Source organism: Lagopus leucura, unplaced genomic scaffold (assembly GCF_019238085.1).
Source record: "Lagopus leucura isolate 7727_CA_CO unplaced genomic scaffold, USGS_WTPT01 Super-Scaffold_1, whole genome shotgun sequence".
In the NCBI taxonomy this organism is placed as follows: domain Eukaryota; kingdom Metazoa; phylum Chordata; class Aves; order Galliformes; family Phasianidae; genus Lagopus; species Lagopus leucura.
Window position 1 is genome coordinate 6,794,291 of NW_024962250.1, and position 19,275 is coordinate 6,813,565.

General features: G+C 49.2%; 1 protein-coding gene across 3 annotated transcripts in view; it reads right to left on the reverse strand.

Annotated features, from left to right (window-relative positions):
* Positions 1–19,275, reverse strand: part of CREB3L1 (cAMP responsive element binding protein 3 like 1) — a 42,797-nt gene that overhangs the window by 7,661 nt on the left and 15,861 nt on the right. For 2 of the 3 annotated variants that reach the window (XM_042871040.1, XM_042871022.1), the window contains exons 2-8: positions 13,168–13,396; positions 8,346–8,506; positions 6,557–6,656; positions 5,449–5,609; positions 5,149–5,298; positions 4,315–4,373; positions 2,152–2,220 (exon numbers count right to left, since the gene is read on the reverse strand). In XM_042871040.1, the coding sequence (XP_042726974.1) occupies positions 2,152–2,220; positions 4,315–4,373; positions 5,149–5,298; positions 5,449–5,609; positions 6,557–6,656; positions 8,346–8,506; positions 13,168–13,396 (929 nt within the window). The remainder of the gene's footprint in view (positions 1–2,151; positions 2,221–4,314; positions 4,374–5,148; positions 5,299–5,448; positions 5,610–6,556; positions 6,657–8,345; positions 8,507–13,167; positions 13,397–19,275) is intronic. The other variant, XM_042871031.1, reaches the window with a different exon arrangement.

The following is a 19,275-nucleotide window of genomic DNA, read 5'->3' on the forward strand; positions in this document are numbered from 1 at the left end:
CTCTCCTCATTGCTATAGCTTGCCCAAGTTATTCAACCAGGCAGGCACAAAATAAAAAAGGGGTTGAGATATGAAGTGTTGCAGGAACTGTGTGAGGAATGCCCCAAGGTGCCATAAGGTTGGAGAATCCTCTGCTCATGGGTAGATCCTACACAATTTTTGCTGTAACTGCCCCCGGTTATGAACATCACATTCAGTCGGGGCTTCACCCGGTCATCTCTCAAAGCCTTGTGGAGCTGGGCTACCATGAGAATCAAGCTCTGGTTTGGAGGCTGAATGCTGTAGCCTTTTCAGACACTGAAAAGAGGCCTGTCTCTTCCCATTTCATTTAGAGAAATGTGCTCTGTAGCTCAACCTGTGTCCTGAACCGTATGGTGGAGAGAGAAACACAAACCAGTTTTGATCCCCTCCAGCTTCTTCAGTTTTGTCAAACTCTGCAGAGGGATGTGGGTAAAGCCAAATGTAGAGTTCAGTGCTGAATTCATTCTCTGGCTGCTCCAATAGGAACATGTGCTGAGGTGTCTCTGCCCTGTTTAACTGAACGCAGGCATCAGCAGACGCAAACACAGAACAGTGGTAGGTGTGGTATGAAGAGCCACCATAATCTTCACTGGGCTGATGAAGAAATCTTAGGAGCCTAGCTGCAGAGCACACAGTTAATAAGGGCTCCAAATTACTGGAATATGGATTACTGAGTATTTCCCCTTGGGATCGCTGGCTGTTTCATGTAAATATGTATGAACTTTTATAAAATGCTAAGTCCTGGAGCCAGGAGGTTGGAGGAGAATCCCAGATTTATCTCATTCCAAATTCTCCTCTGCTCCTTGTACATGTGGAAAGAGGCACAGAGCGTCCCCCTGGCAGTGACTGAAAATCAAGCCCAATTAGAAAGAACAGTGTGCTTTCTGAGTAAGGAATAATAATAATAATAATAATCCCCAGCTTTTAGGCCAATCTTCTGATTTTGTAGGATGGGGCTCATGCCTTTTCAACACCAAGGGCTGCCTGTGTTCCCAGGGAGGTTAGGCATCAACCTGTGGCTAACTGTGCCGGGCAGCAGTATCACCAGCAGATGGCACACCTTGGTTCCCCAGTCCAAGCAGCAGTGCCTGGCATGAAGCTGGGGGCATGGCTCTGCTGTTATGGATGAGAAGAGAATGGCAGAGCCTCAAGGAGTGCTTCACAGCTTCAGCATGCTGAAGTGGCAGCAAACAGGGCTGCAGAAATGAGCTTTCCTCTTATCGGCCTTGTCCTTGCTTATACCTAACTGTACCTAATATGAGAGAGCAGGGCTGGGCTCTCCTCCTGCTGCTCATCCCTGCAGCAAGGACATGAGTCTTTCTTATCTGCTTGCAAAGAAGTAAATTCCCCTGGTGATCTCTTGACTGCCTCTGCATATTATAAGCACAAGTGTTCACCAGAGACTTGAAGGAAGGAGCCAGGGCCTGTTCTAGGGCTGCAGGAGCATCTTGTTCCTCTCAGGCAGGCAGCAGGAGCAGCAGCAGATGGGAGTGGATCCTCCAGGCTTGCAGGGAGTTCCTCTAGCCTAGCTGTTCAAGTGGGCAAGGCAGGGCAAACAAGGGCTGTGGGCTGAGCTGCACAGTTCCACCAATACCACACCACGAGGAGTTGCCCTGGATGAGGTGGGAGTTGGGATCTCTGCCTTTACTAGAGGAAACAGATTTCCCATCTAGTCTGTTCAGCTGTTTCTCAACAGAAACCTGAAACACCTGCATAAAGTCCAGGGCTTCTAAAGAGCCCAAGAACAGGAGTGGGTTAAAGGACCTGCTGTGGGTGGCCTCCCTCAGATCACCTGCCCTGGAGACAGTCAGACCCCTGGAGGGCTACAAGAAAGAACAGTGAGCCCAAAGGGCTGCAAGGAGAAGAAGGAAGAGATGGGAGAGAACTCCTTCCTTCCTTTCCTCCCTCCTTTTGCTGCGGCGTGGCCTGGCCGTCCCAACACAAACATTCCAGGCTCACTAAGCAAACCCAGCTGCCTTGCTGCTGCCATGGGCCCCAGACCAGTGCCTCATCGAGCGCACCCACCTCACCAGGAGCTGGGGGCTGACTTCTTGCCCTCCTGCCCCAGTGCTCCCTCAGTCTCCCTTCCATTGCACGCCCCAGAGAGAGGTCAAGTTTAGCTCCCCTTACCTGTTTGCACTTTCTAAGGTCTCCACTTTTTTCCAGAGTTCATTATTTTCTGTCGTGTATGTCTCCACCCTGTGGGAGTAAGACCCATGACCAGTTAGCTACACAGGTGGGACAGAGGAAGCAGTCCCTGCCTCTCTTGCACTGAGAAGGCTCAGGCTCAACGGCCGTATCCATTGCCTCCACATGTGGTCCTGGAGCCAAATGTTCAGTCATCTCCAACCCCTCTAAAAAGCATGCCAAAGGAGCGGAGGGGGTGGGGGCATCGGAGGTATAAATTCTCACACCTCTTCCACTGGGACCAAAAATCTGCCAGGCTGGGAGCCTCGCAGCAGGAACCAGGCAGCTCTGCACAAATGCTGGGCCAGCTCTTATTGCGGGCACTTGAGGGCAGCAGAGAACCTGCAGGCTGCTCCCAGTGCTCCGGAGAGGAAAGGCGCAGCGTTGTGCTCGGGACAGGCCAAGGGGAGTATCTCCAGGGCAGGGACACAGCCTGGTGATGCTGGGCTTTCCAGAGCTACCTCCAAACTAGGCGTTCCGTGCAAAAACCGGGCTTGCAGCAAAAGTATGGTGCTGAATGGTGGAGGGCCCAAGCACAGATGTTGACAAATCAGCCAAGCTGACCAAAGACTTGATACATTAAAAAAAAATAAAAAAAAAAAAAATTAAAAAAAAATGATCAAATGTTCCTTTTGGTTCACATTTAAACCTGGCATTGCTTGAAAGCCATCTGTCCCAGCAATGCACTAGCGTAACAAAGCACTGAGTACATACACGTCTGGGGAAGAGGCCCCAGCACAGATTGATTGCTACTTGAGCAAAGGCAGCACCTCCCCAGCCCCATCCTGAGGGATGTGGGTGTCCGTGTGGGACACTAACTGGAGGTGATGTGCTGCAGTGCCTGGATTCCTGCATGAGCACTGAGGCACTGCTTGTGAAAGGGCATGAGAATTTGGAGGGGCCTTGAGTCATCTGTTTTCATTTAGCATTTCTGCACACTTAGACAAGATAAACAAACAGCAGCAGCAGGAAGAGTTAATTAAGGTTGGGTTTGGGGGATTTTTTTTTCCATTTTGCTGATCTCAGGTGGTGTTAATAACAGGGAAAAAGATGGTATTTGAACAGAAATGTGAGCTTGCAGCTGGATCCCAGCATTTTGCTTTGCCTGGAATGCCCGCTGGGAATGCTGGTACAGAGAGGACCACAGGATCAGAACTTCAGGAGTTATTTTCAACCCTCTTTGACACATGCCATTGTTATGTGATGTCACCTTGGGTTTACGCCCTTCACATATTCAGGATCTGAGGGTTATTAGGAGAAAAACAAAGCCTATGTACAAAAAGGGGGATGGGTAGGGAAAGGAAAAGGGTGTGGTTAATAATGGTGCAAGGTTTTCCTTGTTATCAAATGCTTGTGTGTGCTCTTCATGGGGAGAAGGGGAAAAGCTTTATTCAGTACCCTAGGAGGACATACTCCTTATGGGATTGACAGAATAGGAGCAATTCTAGTGGGGAAATGTGACTCTTATCCCAAATCCCACCTTGTGGGCAGCCAAAATGGCCTGTGTTCTGCAGAGGACCAGCCAAACTAAGCAGCTGGAAACACTAGATTTCTAGAGCATTCTCCATCCTGCAAGAGGATTTCTAGGAGGGAGGGGAGTAGGGGCAAGATCCCAAACCAAACTTCTGTGCAGCCAGTCTTGCAAGGAATTGTACTTTTTGAGCAAGTCAGTAGTTTTCTGAGTTGAAAATATGCTTCTTTTTTTACAGTCCCACTGCAAGCCCAGTGACTGCTGAATACTTCCCACTGTCAAATAGGTCACCTCAGGGCAGGGGTGGGTACCGAGTCTCATAGGGACACAATGGAAATACCTCATACTCCTCTGGCATTTTAACTTCACCATCTTGGTTAGGAGAGGTTTAAAGAGCCAACTGACCATGGTGTCACTGTTGGCTAGAGCACATGTGACCATCCTTATACCATAATGAAAGTAATAGGAGAGATCCCTGACCCTGGTTCAGTCACTTTTGAGCTCAGGTGCTGTGGGGAAGAATAATGACATATGTATGGGATCACGTGGGCTAAAGAGTCAAAAGCACTAAAAAGAGGGACTGTGAAAGGACAGGACTTCTTTGTCAAAGGTAGGGCAGAGAAGAAGAAACTTACTTTTTTTCTAGGCATTCCACATATTCTTTCTTCTTTCTGCGACTCTCCTGAGCAGAGATCTGTGAGAGGGGCAGCCATCAGAGAGCAGTCAGTACCATAAGCATCTAGACGTGTCTCTGTGGCCCCCTCGTCTTGTCCGCTCTCTGCACACACAGCACCCTCAGGTAAATGGGGAAGTCACCTTCCATTCTGCCATTCCTACTGGACTTCAGGCCAAAACTGGGAGGAATGGATGCTGCAGACATGCAGACTTATTTGGCCTATAGACCACAAATATTTGTTGCAGTGTGCCTGACCCCCCTGGCTGCTGAGAGCATCTTTTGGGTTGCTCTGAACTCCTCTGACTCACACAGTACATGCTGTGGCCATCTGGGCAGATTCTGCCCCAGACCACTTCTGAGTCACTGGGTGACTAATTCAGGGTCTCATTATTTCTCCCACAAGATGCTTTCCAATCAGTCTAAAGTCTGATAGCTTCTGCCTGGCTAACGAGCTCTGTGCACCACTCGTCCTACACCATGCTGTAGTTCTTGTTTCCCTGCCCCCACAGTGACGCCTGACCAGGACGGTTGGTTTGATGCTTTAATTTGTGGGCCCTATCACAGGCCACGCACTCACAGGAGATGGACTAGAAGCCACACTCTCCAGCTGTAGCTGCATGCACAGAATGCACACAGATGATCCGCAGCACCACTGTGGGCTGGAAGGCTTGTGCCAGTGCATCAAAGGCAGGATCCCACCTCTTCTGAGCTGCACTGCAAGGATAACTACAGTGCTGGTCAGGCGAGGCTCTGGAATCATGGGAACTGCAAGGTTTGGGTTTTTTGCAGTCACCTTGTTCTTTATTTTTCTTCTGACCCTCTTCAGTGCTTTCTCCTCTGCTTTGGTGAGGGGCAGCTTGGTAGGAATGGGGTAACCCTCAGCAATCAAGGTGCGTTTCTCCTCTTCAGTCAAGAGCAGTGGGCCAGAGGTCCCTTGTAATTTCTGAAACACACAGAAAGCAGCTGTCAGCAACAGCAAGGAGTCCTACTCCCCAACAACAACCAAATCCACTCTACAAGCATCAGAAAGCTTCCAATCCCCTCTGAGCACCAAGAAGCCCTGCATCGCTATGACATCCTGTTTCTTCCTTACGTGTGGTGCTGTGAGGAGAGGTGAGGAGGAGATGGCAGTAGAAGAGCGAGCAGCAGGTCGGGCTGGGCTGGAGGGAGGCAGGGACCGAGGGCTCTGAGACCCATCACTGTCACTGCCATGGCTGCTGGGCGGAGTTGGAGGCATCTGCACCAGGTCATCTACTGAGAAACAAGGATATCAAGTCAATGGCTGTCATGTCAGCCTTACAGATGCCATACAGCAATTGGCACCCATACAGATGGGACATTGGCACCCATACAGATGCCAAGTAGCAATAGGAAAAGGCACTGCCTTAAAACAGGACTGAAAGAAGAAAGCAATAAATCTCATAAGATGGGGTATGTATAAGAACAAGGCTGGACTGAGCTTTGCCCAAGACAGAGGTGAGACTGACCTCAAATGTGCTAAACTAGGAACTGCAGGAGTCAGAGAACTGGCAGGGGGTTTGCCAAAACACTGGTGGTATTTACAAAGCATTAACGTTACCAGGTGTCAACCAAAATGGAGTATATGATGTTTTGTTCCATAACCTGCTCACATGTGTTTTGTAGACAAGCTCTTCCAAAAGCACCACAGGGCTCGCACACCTGACAGCACACTTGTTCAAATGTGACTCTGGTTACTCAGCAGGCTGCCAAGCACCTTAGAACTGTCCCCACTTTGTACTGGAGAGCCCTGGGGACCTTAACGGAGGTGAGAATTTGACTAAGAAGTGTTTCTCTGAGGCAAAGTGGAAGTTGCCATAGAGCTTTCATTTGTGTATCGAGGATTTTCATATACTTGGGTTTTTTTCAAATTAAACTGGATCCTGAACTTCCTGACTTTCAAATGGTTGTTTTTGGATAACGCTACAGTCCCTCCGAGGACTTTAAAGGCACTCTTGCATATCTCCAACTCTGTGGTTGCCTGTTTTGCCAGGGAGTCCCTGTCTGAGCAGTTATATGTGTGGCTGTTGGTCCAGATGCTGATCTGAGTTGAAAATTTACAATGCCCCCCACATCTATTGGTCTGTACCCCAGTACTATCTCATATATATGGCTCTGCTCTCAAGTAATGATGGAAATAATAATGATCTATATCTGAGTAACTTAGAAGGATGTATGTTTACCAGCAAATTCTGTCTTCTTGCCTGCAGGTACATTTAGAAACTGGTTCACCTCTTTGGGTTCAGCTTTGATCACAGGAGCTGGAGTCATTTCAATGGGAGTCTGTGGAAAAGAAGCAGAAGGAGTTTTTGGATGCTGTCACTTCCCCTGCCCAGAGTGCTCCCACCAGTTCTGTTCACAGCCCCTGCTCACCACTCTGTTCCACCCCATATCACAGCTCTGGTCCCAGACAGCCTCTCACTACACACAACAACAACCAGGAGTTCAAATGTAGCCTCCTGAAGTTTGTGCTGCTGGGCAGGCAGTGTTTGCAGGAGAATCCCATGTTTGCAGGAGAATCAGCAGTGGCAGATGGGTATACTGCCAAGCAGTGTACTGAGTACCTCCAAAAGGTACTTTTGACTTTCATCCTTGGCATTTCTTCCCTTGCTAGACATAGACAATGCAACTTAAACCAACCTCTGTGTTACCATGGGAAGGGCCCCTTTGATCTGTCTTCATTAGAAATGGGAGCATAGATATTGTGCAGAAAAAGAAAACAGAACAAAACCCCATCCTGCTCACATGATTTTCAGCAGGACCACTGGGCAGCTGTTTCCAATTGGAGAGGATTGAGAGTTAAATAAAGAGTACTTTTCTTCCATCTGGGCCGTGCTGCCCCTCAGCTCCCTGGCTTACCAGCCCCCAGGCCACTACAGGCTGGGGGAGTTTTTACACTGAACAGACACATTGCAAACTCCTCCAGACTGTAAACACAGCTGAGAGAGCACCATGGTATAGCTGCCGAGCACACACAGCAGAGCTTCGAGGGCACAGCAAGTTCAAGCTTTGTAAACAGTAGAGGAAGTTTGTGCACAGTTTTGGCTGGAAGTACCCATTTGTTTTGGATGGCTGTTTAAGTGGGAAGATGCTCAGCATGAGTGAATGAAGGAACTGAACCCCAGGGTGGCTCTCCTGTTATCTACTGAGCTGCTACAAGATAACTGAGATCTGTGTTTGAACCTTCCTTTCCAACAAAGCTGGGCTCAGAGACAGCCAAACGGAGCCCCCAGCTCCCTCCCACATACTGGTGGTATAACTGAGCCTCTTCAGACAAACAGACTTTTTAAGAACTTAGATATGACCAATAGACTTGGCCTCCTGTTCCTTAGAAATAATAGTTCCCATTGCCTCATAGGAAAATGCAAAGGAGGAGCTGGACTAGGGCTTCCATTTCCAGTAAGCAACTGAGAAAAGTGAAAGGCCATACGATAAGGCCAAGGCTGTGAAAAAGATAGTGGCAGGGCAGTAGTCTATACTCAAGAGTAATTGGCTCATTGGCATAGCATTAACTGACACTGTTCTCTGAGAAAAATGTAATCCTAAGTCAATGAAAATAAGCAAAAGAGTGGCTACAAAAATACTGGCAGATTGGACGTGAGAGGCCTCCAGCATGTGCAAGCTTAAAAGCCTTTGGGTTTTGTGCCAAGAAAATATGCTTGTATTTAACCCAGATTGTAAAACCTCCTGTGCCAGAGAAAACCTTCCTTCCATCACTTTCTCTGGAAGGATAAGCTATCCTGCAGCTTCACTGCAGGAGTCAAGAAGGCAATTCTAGCTAGCCTAAGGTTTGGTGCTGCTCTGACTGCTATTTCAAGAGGGGAATGATAAAGGATGCAATATTCGGGCTTCTTCTGTCCAGCCGGCAGCTTAATCACCTAGCAGGACCCTGCAGTCACACAGCTGGGTCCACATCACAGGAGTGCCACTGTGTGAGAGCCCAAGTTCCCAATGGACCTTCAATGGGCTCACCTCCTCGGGGACTGGCAGTCTCTGCAGAGGGTTGAGGTTCAGCACAGGTCTGGAGCTGGCAGCCAGCTGGGACTCAGGCGGGTCTAGAGCAAGGTTCTGTTCCTGCTTCACCATGATGGAGCAGAGCTTGGGCCCCAGAGACCACACTCCATTCTCCAGCTCTGAAACATGTACAACGTGAGAGTCAAACTCTAGCAAGAACAGGACAAAAAAAAAAATCCATGCAGACAGCTTCCCCCCATCTGGGGAGGCTGCCTTTCCAAGTTTAGCACTGTCACCACACAAGCATCTGCAGGCCCACAACAGAGGGAACAAAAGGGAACAAACCCCCAGTGTGCGGAGAGCGGAGACAGGACAGAGCTAGAGGGATCGTGTCTCTGCCCTGCTCTGCTCTCCCTATGCAGCCGATGTGCTCAAAGACAGCTGCGGGGTTTCTTCCCTCACTGATGTCTCGGTCTCATTCTCTGGAGTTTATTTATACTTAGAACTCAGTGTAAGGAGGATGCTGGGCTTGGCTTCTCAGGCAACATGGCCAGCATCACAGAGCTGCCAGGTGTTTTACCAAGAATAGCACTGCCTCTGTGCTAGAGAGCTGGAGAGCACAAAGGCAAAGAGAGGCTGCTGGGGGGTCCATCCATGCACTTTGGCCTCCTGCTGATGCTGCATCGTGTACCACTGTGGCTTGGCCGCAGGACAAGAGGAGATGATGGGAAGAAGCCCGGTGTGGCACTCTGCTTGTGGGGCTGCTGTCCTCAGTCTTACCTCTGCTGCTCTGCATTGCTTGGGGGCTGCTGTGAGCTGCTGTGCCAAGCTGCCATTGCTGACAGTGGCAGGAGCAGCAGCACTGAAGAGCACTGAATGGAGATGTGTGGGGATGCGACCTTGGACCCTGCCTGCTCTGTACCATGCATGTGGTGTAAGCCAGGCTCACCACTGGAAGCAGAGATAACAGGAGTGGTACAACTCACATGGGTGAAAAAAGTTGCCAGGCAGGAGAGTGGCCTGGGCTCTGTTCTGAAGCTTTGGTCCCTTTATTGCTCTTCAAATACTTCAGACTGCCAGAAAGTTACTCCACGCTGGCCTGGAGCCTGCATCCTCCACTCTAATCCTCATCCCTTCCCTTTTTTATCTGACAAACAGAAACTCATTTATCTTGACAAAGGACAGACTATTTCTAAGTATGTCACCAGACAGTGCCCCAGTTGGCTTGACGTAAGGCAACATTCAGGCTCACTCTCCAGCCCCTGCACATCTCTGTCTGCACATACTGCTCCCACAGCCAGGGGGGTTGCCCAGCTGTTTGCTGCCCAAAGCAGCTCTGTAGTGCAGCCTCAGTCCAGAAGATGTCCTGGCAGGAGGAGAGGAGGAAGGTCCTTCTTAGCTCCAAAAAACGTCTGTGCAAAGAAGAGCATGAAAGAGCAATTTGTCATGATGGAGCTGCCATGTGAACCAAAGTTAAAGGTACCGTAAAGTCATCTTTGCCCAACTCAGGTTTTGTTGCCCACAGGAGAAGAAAGGGTGGAACCCTGAGACACAGTTGTCTCAAAGCTTGAGCAGAAATTACATCAGCTTTGCCTGTGGTATGTCTTCCTGTCTTTGGCTTGGCATCCCTTACTTTGCTGCCTGGAGAAGTCTTTCTAGCTGGGGCCCATTCTTTCCAGCTCTCTGTGTGGCTGGAAATCTTCAAGTACAGACACAAGATGCTGTGGCTACTCCATGCGTATACCAGCTCAGCGTGCTCCTCCCAGTGCTGCTGGATCACTTCCTAGAGCTTCCATAATGTCACAGGGCCAGCATCATCAAGGAGCGTCTCAGGCAGTGGTGCACTGCAGAGTTGTGAGAATTAAGAGGCTGCTGAGCAGACAGACTGAATTGCATTTTCAGTGACCTGTGAAGGACACCAAACCCACATCTGGTAACGAAGTCCCAGTTGCCCCTGGTATGCAAGCAAGCCCTTTCTTATGGTTGGAGGCAAGGTGTTAGCCACAAGAATTTGCATACAGAGAACTTGGACTAACTTCTTCTGTCTGACCACAGCCTGTTACAGAGGTGAGAGATCTTGAGAAGTGTTCTGTGTCCCAACTCTAGACAAGTTCAGATAACTTGTGTCAGGCCTGACAGAGGATTGTACAATTTAATCTCATTCCCCTGCAAAGCAATTAACAGTCCACAGCATTCCCCACTAAATCTCTTCCAGGATTTCTCTATACCCACAGTAGGAATCTTTTGCCTACTGGCTAATCTGAAGTTCCTTTGGTGTGATTTTAGGCCTCACTCTCCTCATCTTTTCTTCCTGCTGCAGAACTCTATGCTCTCTTTTTCTCAGAAGCGCAAGACATCCTCCATCTGAGAGGCCTGTTGCTGAAGCCAGTTATCAGGCAAGGGAGAGCAGACCACCAACAGTTTTCCCCATTAAGACTTGACTCAGAAAGACAGCAGCCCCCAGAGCTGTCAGTCCAGACAGTCCGAGGAGCAGACACCCAAATAATTATACATGTCATCCTCCCATTTCCTGTCTATGTTCTGACCCAGCTCTGTTTCCCACCCTTGGAGATTTATCTAGGGAATGGTTGGGTTGCAGACTCACAAACACATAAGCCATCAGAGGGTCAACAATGGACTGAGAAGGAAGCTTTTTGTGTGGACACATCCATGTTTTGCTGCATGAGAGGACATTTCAGAGGTATGTCCATTATGTAACCACTGCAGAATCCACTGTATGTTGAGGGATGCCAAGAATCTCATGCTCTGCTGTGGGTCCTCTGTACTTGATAGGAAGAAGTATGGCTGTGAGATGTCCATAGCTGCTCTAGGTTGGAGAGGTGGTAAGTCAAAGAGCAACAGGGAAGCAGGACTTGGACAGGAATTCAATCACTAGCCTTGAGGCTGGTTTTGCACCCACTGTTGTGCATGATCCTGGCTTCCCTTGCTCCTGGCATCAAATCACAGCCTGCAGAATGGAGGGCTCATACTGTGAACTAAAACAGTCAGTCTGTGTTCAAACCATCTGGGAAGCAGACTCCACAGATAAACAGGGTCACAACGCACCCAGAGGCTTGCCCTGGCTGACTCGTGTTAGTGGGAACCATGTGGGAAGGGGCAGGATTTGGAAGTGCTGAAGATCTGCAGAAAAGCTGGGAGAAAGCTGATAAGCAGCAAGCCTCAGTCAGCTCCAACGCCTAGACAGAGCCCAGGCGTTCCTAAGGAACTCTGCAGACCAAGCAGTTCTGGGTTAATGTTAAAGAAAAGCCACTCCTGGTAATTAATTTCTAGTGAATGTCTAAAAGGACTGAGACTGGATGGAGCTGTGCCAAAAGGACTGCACAGTGTTACAAATACTGGACCTGACTCAGGGCTACACTAGAACATGACTCACATCCCACTACAAGCCAAGATAGCCCTGGAAAGATGGGCTGAATTATTCCACTGCAGGACTTGTGGCATAGATACCCCTATACTTGCCACACTAATATTAGACCTTACTCCCAGAACAGAGCTTGTCTGCGCTCTTAGAGAGCAAACGCCAGATTCCATCTCAGCCTCTCCTGGTTTATGTGCTCACACTGTACCAGCCTCTGCCTAAGGAGGAATGTTGCACTGCATTCAGGAGACTCATGGACTTGCCTTGGAGAGAATGCAACTGAAGCTGGGATATGTCCAGATGCAGAGAAGTGACAGGTGCCATAGAGCTGAGTCTCTATGGTATCTTCATGCATCCAGGCTTCAAGGAGTATTTCACTGCATTTCACAACTCATGCTTCTTGCTTCTCTCATTCCCAAGGCGCACCCTCCTTGTGTTCATTTGCAGAGACTGAATAACCACGTTTCGATGCACTTATTCTGGTTTCTTTTTTGTTAGTTGCCTGATTGACTATTTGGAATGAGTGCCCTCCAAGACTATGTTGGGGTTAAAGGTGGGAACAAAGAATTGTGCAGATGGAAAGCTTTTCTGATATTAAGACAGTGCTTGCTTGGCTTGAATTGCTCGGGATCCTCTCTCGAATACTTTCCTAAGGGACTCCTAGGGAACATGGTAGCAATGGCTGCAATTCTGTAGGAACCAAAGAGGCAGTGAAGGCCAGTTCCACTTCTGCCTTTGTACCGCAGAGCTGGGATCCTTCCTGGCCATGATAGGGAAGCCTCTGTCTTGAGTCTCACTCTCACTTAAAGGAATGGCTTTCTTCTGTGTATACTGAGTCTGTGCCACTGCTTTTTCAGGCAGCCCGGTTGTCCATCAGCTGTTGGGACACCCACACAGTGCCGCAAATTACAGGACTCTCTGCAAGGACTGCTCTAAAAATATCCAGCCATCATAAATTATCCTGAAATGAATTGTTTTAAAAATAGACTTTGAAATGACTGTTCCTTTCTGTCTCCTGCTAAAAGATCTGCTGGTAAAGAAGCCACTTAGCTTTCCACATGTACCAGCACTGATTGCAGCCAGAGACTCATGCTTCCTATATTCAAGCCAAAACCCTGTTGACGGATGCCAAAACAGACCTGGATCTAGGGCATCCACACCCAGGCTTGCAGGATCCTAAAATGACTTTTGCCTATTGCTTGCCAGAAGCTGGCAGCACACAGAACCACAGCCATTATCCTCGTAAATAACAGCTAGCCCAGCAAAGGAGCAATGTGATTGTCAGAGCACAAACTGAAGGAAAAAATGTGGGCTGCATTTAACAATGGCAGATCAAATTCTTCCCTGGATTAGCCATGCGCAAGCTCAAGGGTTAGCCAGTTTGTCCTTATATGAGGAAGACAGCCAGAGCCGCTGCTACCAGATGTGTCTGACTGTGCAGTGTGCGTGTCTCGTGCTCACCGTTAGCATTATCTTCAGTCTTGACAGGCATGAGGGGGCTCTGGGGAGCAGAGTCTCCGCTGAGGGAGTAGCTGTGCTCTGCCTGGATGCCTGGAGTGGGTGGGTCCAGGTCCATGTCCAGCAGCGGGTTCTTTTCAGCCAGAACTGGGTCATCGAAGAAACTGCTGAAGAGGTCGTTGGAGAAATCCTCCATGTTGTCGGAGAAGTGATCCAGGTTCTCGGAGAAATGCTGAGGAAAATCCAAGGGAGATAGAATATTAGTGTCAACTCCAAGAGGAATCTGAGCCTTCTGCTGTGCTGACAGCCAAACCTCAGCAAAAGCACTTTCTGGATGGGAAAGAGCAGTTGCTACCCCTTCCTTGCATCAGTGTGATAAAAACACCAGGAGTTTCGATAGAAAAAGCCGAGGTGCTTTATAGGTTCTCTGCCTATTTATCTACGCTGTGAACACTCATGAAACTTCTGTGTTCTTGCATCTCCTCCTTCCTCTGTGGGTACCTATCTTCAGCTTCCCAGCATCATCTCACTATGACACCTAGCCAAGCAGAGCACAAGGCAAGAAATCGCTGTGATGACAAAAAGTAAGTGTGGCAGAAAATCATGGTCTCCAGCACCTGCCTGTGGTGACAGACATTTTCTCATGATCTCTGCCAGCAGCAATAGGCGCTCCGATGCCCCAGAGAACATCAAACCAGCTGCTGATTTCTATCAGAGGAAAAAGAAAAAAATCAATTGGATCCACATAACAGGAAGGCCCCCTGTTATATTTAATTTCCTCTGGGATTTCACAGCCCCTCTGTGGACCATATGAAGCTGTCCTCCAGCCAGATAATGACTGTGAAATTCTGCTCCCCGATGAAGTTTAAGCACTACAGATGGGCTGTTAACAACAAACAATCATGCCACTAATCATTCTAGTAGCAGCCAGTAAATCTGGCTGGTGCAGTTGGGGAGCTGGGCTCCCGATGCCACAGGAACCTGCTTCTTTTGAGGCATATCCTCCTATTCAGAAGTCAGATTGCTAACTTTTCCATTTGCTACAACAAAGCGCTGGTTGAGCAGGGAGAAAAATGATTGCCAAACACCAGCTGAAAAATTATCCCATTCGTTGGCAGATTGACACTTTTGGCTCATGGAGAGGAAAGAAAAGACAGATACATTCAAGTGACTATATTACACAGACAGAACTGTGTAACTTAAATGAACTGGAGAGCTCAGCCGAGTCAGACTGCCCCCACCCGCCTGACTGTAAAAGCATATGGGTGGGCAGAAGAGCGTTGAAAGCAGCATATTGAAATACCAGGAGTAAAGGGTATGGACACAAGAGAGTGGGAGACAGCACACAGATCCTAGAGCAGAGGCATGAATGCCAGTGAAAATTTCAGTGGGAGAGCCAGTTCCTAGAGGAGGGGGGGGTGAGTGCAGTTCTTTCCCCACCTGTAATACTGAGGAAGGAGTTGGCCAGAGGACCCCGGATGCTGGACTGTGCAGGTTCCTGTTCCTACAGGAAGGTATATTTGCTTTACCTGAGCACAATATCACTCTGTCAACATTACTTGGGCTGCCTGAGCATAGGGTGAGGCTGGGGAATGAAGTAGGCTCCAACTGAGCAGACTCACACTTCCCACCAAGTGGGGGAGGGAAACGGTAAGCTGCTGTAGGTTCTATCATTGCAGTGCCCTTCACCCTCCAGTGTCATCCCTCAGCCACTCAATTTAAAAATCAAGTGCCCACAGAGCATGTAGGAAATGGGGGAAAGTCCCTGCTGCCTACATTCTACCTGACACCAGGTTTCTCTCCCAGTGAGAAGGCCCTCCCAGGAAAGTCTGGGATGAAGATTTCTCCTCTTGTTCCCATACTGACAGGATGTAGGTGAGGCAGCTACTCAGCCATTTTCAAGCTGCCTAGAAGCAATTCTGCACTTGAACTGAGTGACAGCAAATTCTTCCCATCCGCGCTGTTCTTCTGAGGGAGCTGAGCCAGCAGATGGAATTGGGTTATCTAAAAAGCACTGAAAAACCATGTTTGTCCTGTCCTACAACACAGAGCGGTAAGAGAGTTTGGAGTCCTGAGCATTAACCCCAGAGAGTGCCTGCTCGTGTAACAGCTGTTCTTTGTCTTGCTTTCTCCAAACAACACAAGCAAACAGGATATGAACATGATAGCCTTACGGTAAGGATGAGAATGTAACCAATCATAGAAAAGTAAAGGGATTCAGAGTTTTGGCTGCCAGTGTAACACCAGAACACACAGGCATCCCGTGTCATGGCTATAAGTACAGCCATAGCCTTATAAACTAGAATGAACATGTGACACTCAAAGAGGACAGGGAACGGATGGGCAGCTGCAGGAATAATTGTCTGTGATGGCCACATGCTTCAAATTTCTTCCACAAGTTTGCATTAACAAAGGTGGGGCTGAAAACAGCCAGGCAGAAGATGCGGATATGCAATAGTTCCACTCACTTTTAGCACCCATGCTTAAAATAAGGATTTATTGGGCAGCCATCAGTCTTCCCATTGCAGGACAAGCCTACCTGGAGGGAAGAGAAGCTATGCCTCTGGGTCAGATGTCAGTAATGAGTGCACGGGGCTGGTCAGCACAGCTTTAACACAGGCACTGACACTGGCAGATGCCATCGCATATTTCTGATTCTGCTTTTAGACACCACACAGGCTGTCTGGGGATCTCCCTGCTCGAAAGTGGTGATGAAGAAGCAGCACTCTGTTTCCAGAGATGCAGGAGCTCAGCTCTACCAGAGCCCATTCTCTCCCAAGAGACAGACATAAAGTAGCACCTTTTCATCTCTCATCAACCATACATTTACCAGCCCAGCATCTCTGAGTGGGATGGTGGAGAGAAAGCAGCTGTGCTTGAGGACTAGCTAGCATATGAGACTGGGAGTAACTGTGGTATTATCAAAGGTGGCATCAGGGATTGGACAGAAAGAGCATCCACACAGAGCTGGAGAATGCTTTTATTCAGAGAAGAAAGCAAGTGGCAAAGGAAAGCAGAAGAAGGAAGGGCAAAGCAAATAACGACATGGCTTTGTAGCCACCTAAATCTACAAGAGAAAAAGCAAGAAGTTAAACCACCAAGTCCTGAGGAGACTGCTGGGCCTCTTTCATGGGCTTCATTCCTTCCTGATGCCAACAGCTAGCGTAAGCTTTAGGATAGGTATCAATGTAGTTAGTAACAATGATTAGCAACAATATCCGTAATGCAGCCATGAGGTAACAAGAAACTATCTCTTGTCCAGATACAACTGTGAAGCAAAGCCCAGTGTTTATTTCAGAACCACTGCTAGTTAGCCGAGATCAACCCTAACAGCCCAGAATATGCAAATTCTGCCACTCAGCCTTAGTGGGAGAGCTATGCCTATCTGGTAAAACTCCGAGAAGGCTTCAGCCAGCCTTCTCCTTAACACATGTGAGAGAGAAGGCTCTGGATAACTGCAGGTCCCAGGGTACGGTGTGTCAGGGCTGCATGGATCACAGCAGAGCATGACAGCCAAGAGCTGCCAGATTCTGAGTGATAACAGAAGCAGGCTAATCACCCAACCAAACATGTGCTCCTTGAGGCTTTGAGCTGATACACAAATGGAGGTGCTGTACCTGCCATCTAGGCTGCAAAACACACAGCCAAAGGCCTGCACGTTCTGCCACTGAATGAAAGGAATGTGCTGGGCCTTGGAGAGACTTTTCCCAACACCACAGCAGACTAGAAGCACATTAAGCATAAGGTCCAAGAAAGAGTGCCACAGGTGTTGGATGGGAATGGTGGGATGTGTGGAGACACACAAGCAGAGCAGACTCTTCACCTCACGCACTGTCCAAGGTCTAAACTCTCTCTGTAACAGCACATTCCAGCCAGCTCCTGCTCCTTAGGGAAAAAAGTATCCTTATTGTGACAGTGAAGGAACCTGCAAGTCTACTGAGATTCTCCTTCACAATATCTCAAGTAACTTTCATGGGCCTAGCTTGAGCAAGGAGGACCAGTCAACTGGGGAACGTGATTCTTTACCATCCTGGGCCAGAGGGAGCAGGCGTGAAGATGGGGGAAACAGCTTCCAGATGGGTTACAAAGCTCACAGCACAGTCTCATTTTGCATTATTCCCTCCTGCTATCTCCCCCTCCCTTTCGCACCCTCCTTCCTTCTTCTAACTATGCTCCAAAGCCAAGAAATAGCACGAGATGTGTTTCCAAAGCTGTATTACCAGTGAGCGGTCAGGGAGGGGGCAGCCAAGGGACAGAAACGCAATGGCGAGGATGTGCTAGATTTCCTGATCCAAGCCTGATTTGTAGCCACCCATCCCCCACTGCAGCTCTGGGAGGACGGGGAGGTAGTGCCCAAGGGGAACAACCCGGGGTGTACAAGCAGGGGTGGCAACGATCTCATCTCCAGGCAGCCTGAAGCTGGTCTCATGCCACAGGAGAATCTGCTCAGGCTGAGGCCACCTCTGCCACAGGGAGAGCGCGAATCTGTCAGCTGCTGGCTCCTGCTCTCTCTCACTCGTGGTGACCGACATAGGCACTAACTCTTCCAAACATATTTCCACCACATGTTTTCACCCTGACCTCATGCTTAGGGTTGTCTAAATAGCAAACTGTGTGTGCGTGCGTGCACTTCTCATTTGAACACCCCTTCCTGTTGTACAGCAGTTATCCTGGGAGTTAATGAAAGGCATTCAGACATCCAAATGCAAACTCTTTATTTGCCCCCACCCAGAGCTGGAGTTAAACCTCTGGAGGACCTCAGGAAGAGATTGAGGCATTAAGCTTATTCCACTGTCCAGCTGTGTACACGGTGCACCTTGAGGTGCTCCTACCCAGTGGCTCCACATGGCTGAGAAAGGAACTGTTTCCTCTCCTTGCATCCACTTCTCCACTGCGGTCACTTTGGATACATCTGTACCTCCCTTTCCCTTTCACATATCCATCCTCTGACTGTGACTTTCCCTCCCCACCTCCACTGGAGCTATTTGGAAACAGTCTCCCTCTAGGACCGGTTTAGTTCTCACAGCCTCCCTGCTCCCACTACGATGGTCCGGCTCCAAGGAGAAAGCAGCAAGGGGCTAATCCAGCTGGGTGGGAGCCCAGGCCCAGGAGATGAAGGGCCTTTGCAGGTTGGAGGTTCTGCTCATGCTGGCAGGCGGGGCAGATGGGGAGGGGAATCTTCTGACTTTTCTCTTTTCTTTTTGAAAGTATTTTTCCTCTTTGCTTGCCAAGATAAATCTCCTGTCCCAGCTGTGACATCTGCATTTCCCTTCTCTGCTTTCACTAAGGAATGAAGCCCCCTGCACTCCAGCTTCACAGCCGAGGTTTCCTTCACATTCCAGAAAAGAAGAGCCCATACACTCCAGACAGTCCTTCTGCTCGCTTTAAAATGCAGTGAATTTTAGAGCTTATGAAAGTGAAGGTCTTGACAGCATTAATGGGGTCCATGCAGGACAGACAGCTGCTGTGCACACTTCATCTCAATGTCTAGTCAGTGCAACTGCTCCCCATGGGGCGCAAGTGATCATCCACTACCTCTTGGCTCTCTCCAATCCCTCTGGTGCTCTTCTACCCTGACCTACATGGGTGAGAGGGGACACCAAAGTCCATCATGGACCGCATCTCACTGCTTTTCCACTCAAGTTCTGCCCATGCCCGCATTCTGCCTGGGCAGTCTTGCTCCCTGCTCTTCCTGCATCTCTGCATGGCAGTGCTGAAGCAATTCGGTCCAAACGGTCTGCAAATTCAAGCACTATTCCCCTCCAGCAGCTCAACCTCAGCTGCACTAGCAGTACTCCTCCATCCTTCTCAGATCCCGGGGAGCCCAGGGTGATTTTCAGCATCCCGGGCTCAGCCTGTGCAGCTAACCAGACGCCTCCCTGACACCCAGCCTCCAAGCGGCAGAGGGCTTGGCTCAGCCGGATCTGGAATCGGGCCCAGAATTTACTGCCTTCTGTAGAATAATGCAGAATGACAGGGAAAGGAGAGGAGGAGGAGGGTTGCATCACTGAAAGCAAGGCAGGGGACCCACTTCGCCTTGACTCTGCTGTGCCATCAGCTCCCTCGAGCAGGGCACGCGGCCCCTCAGAGCGAAGGTGCGGTCACAGCCAT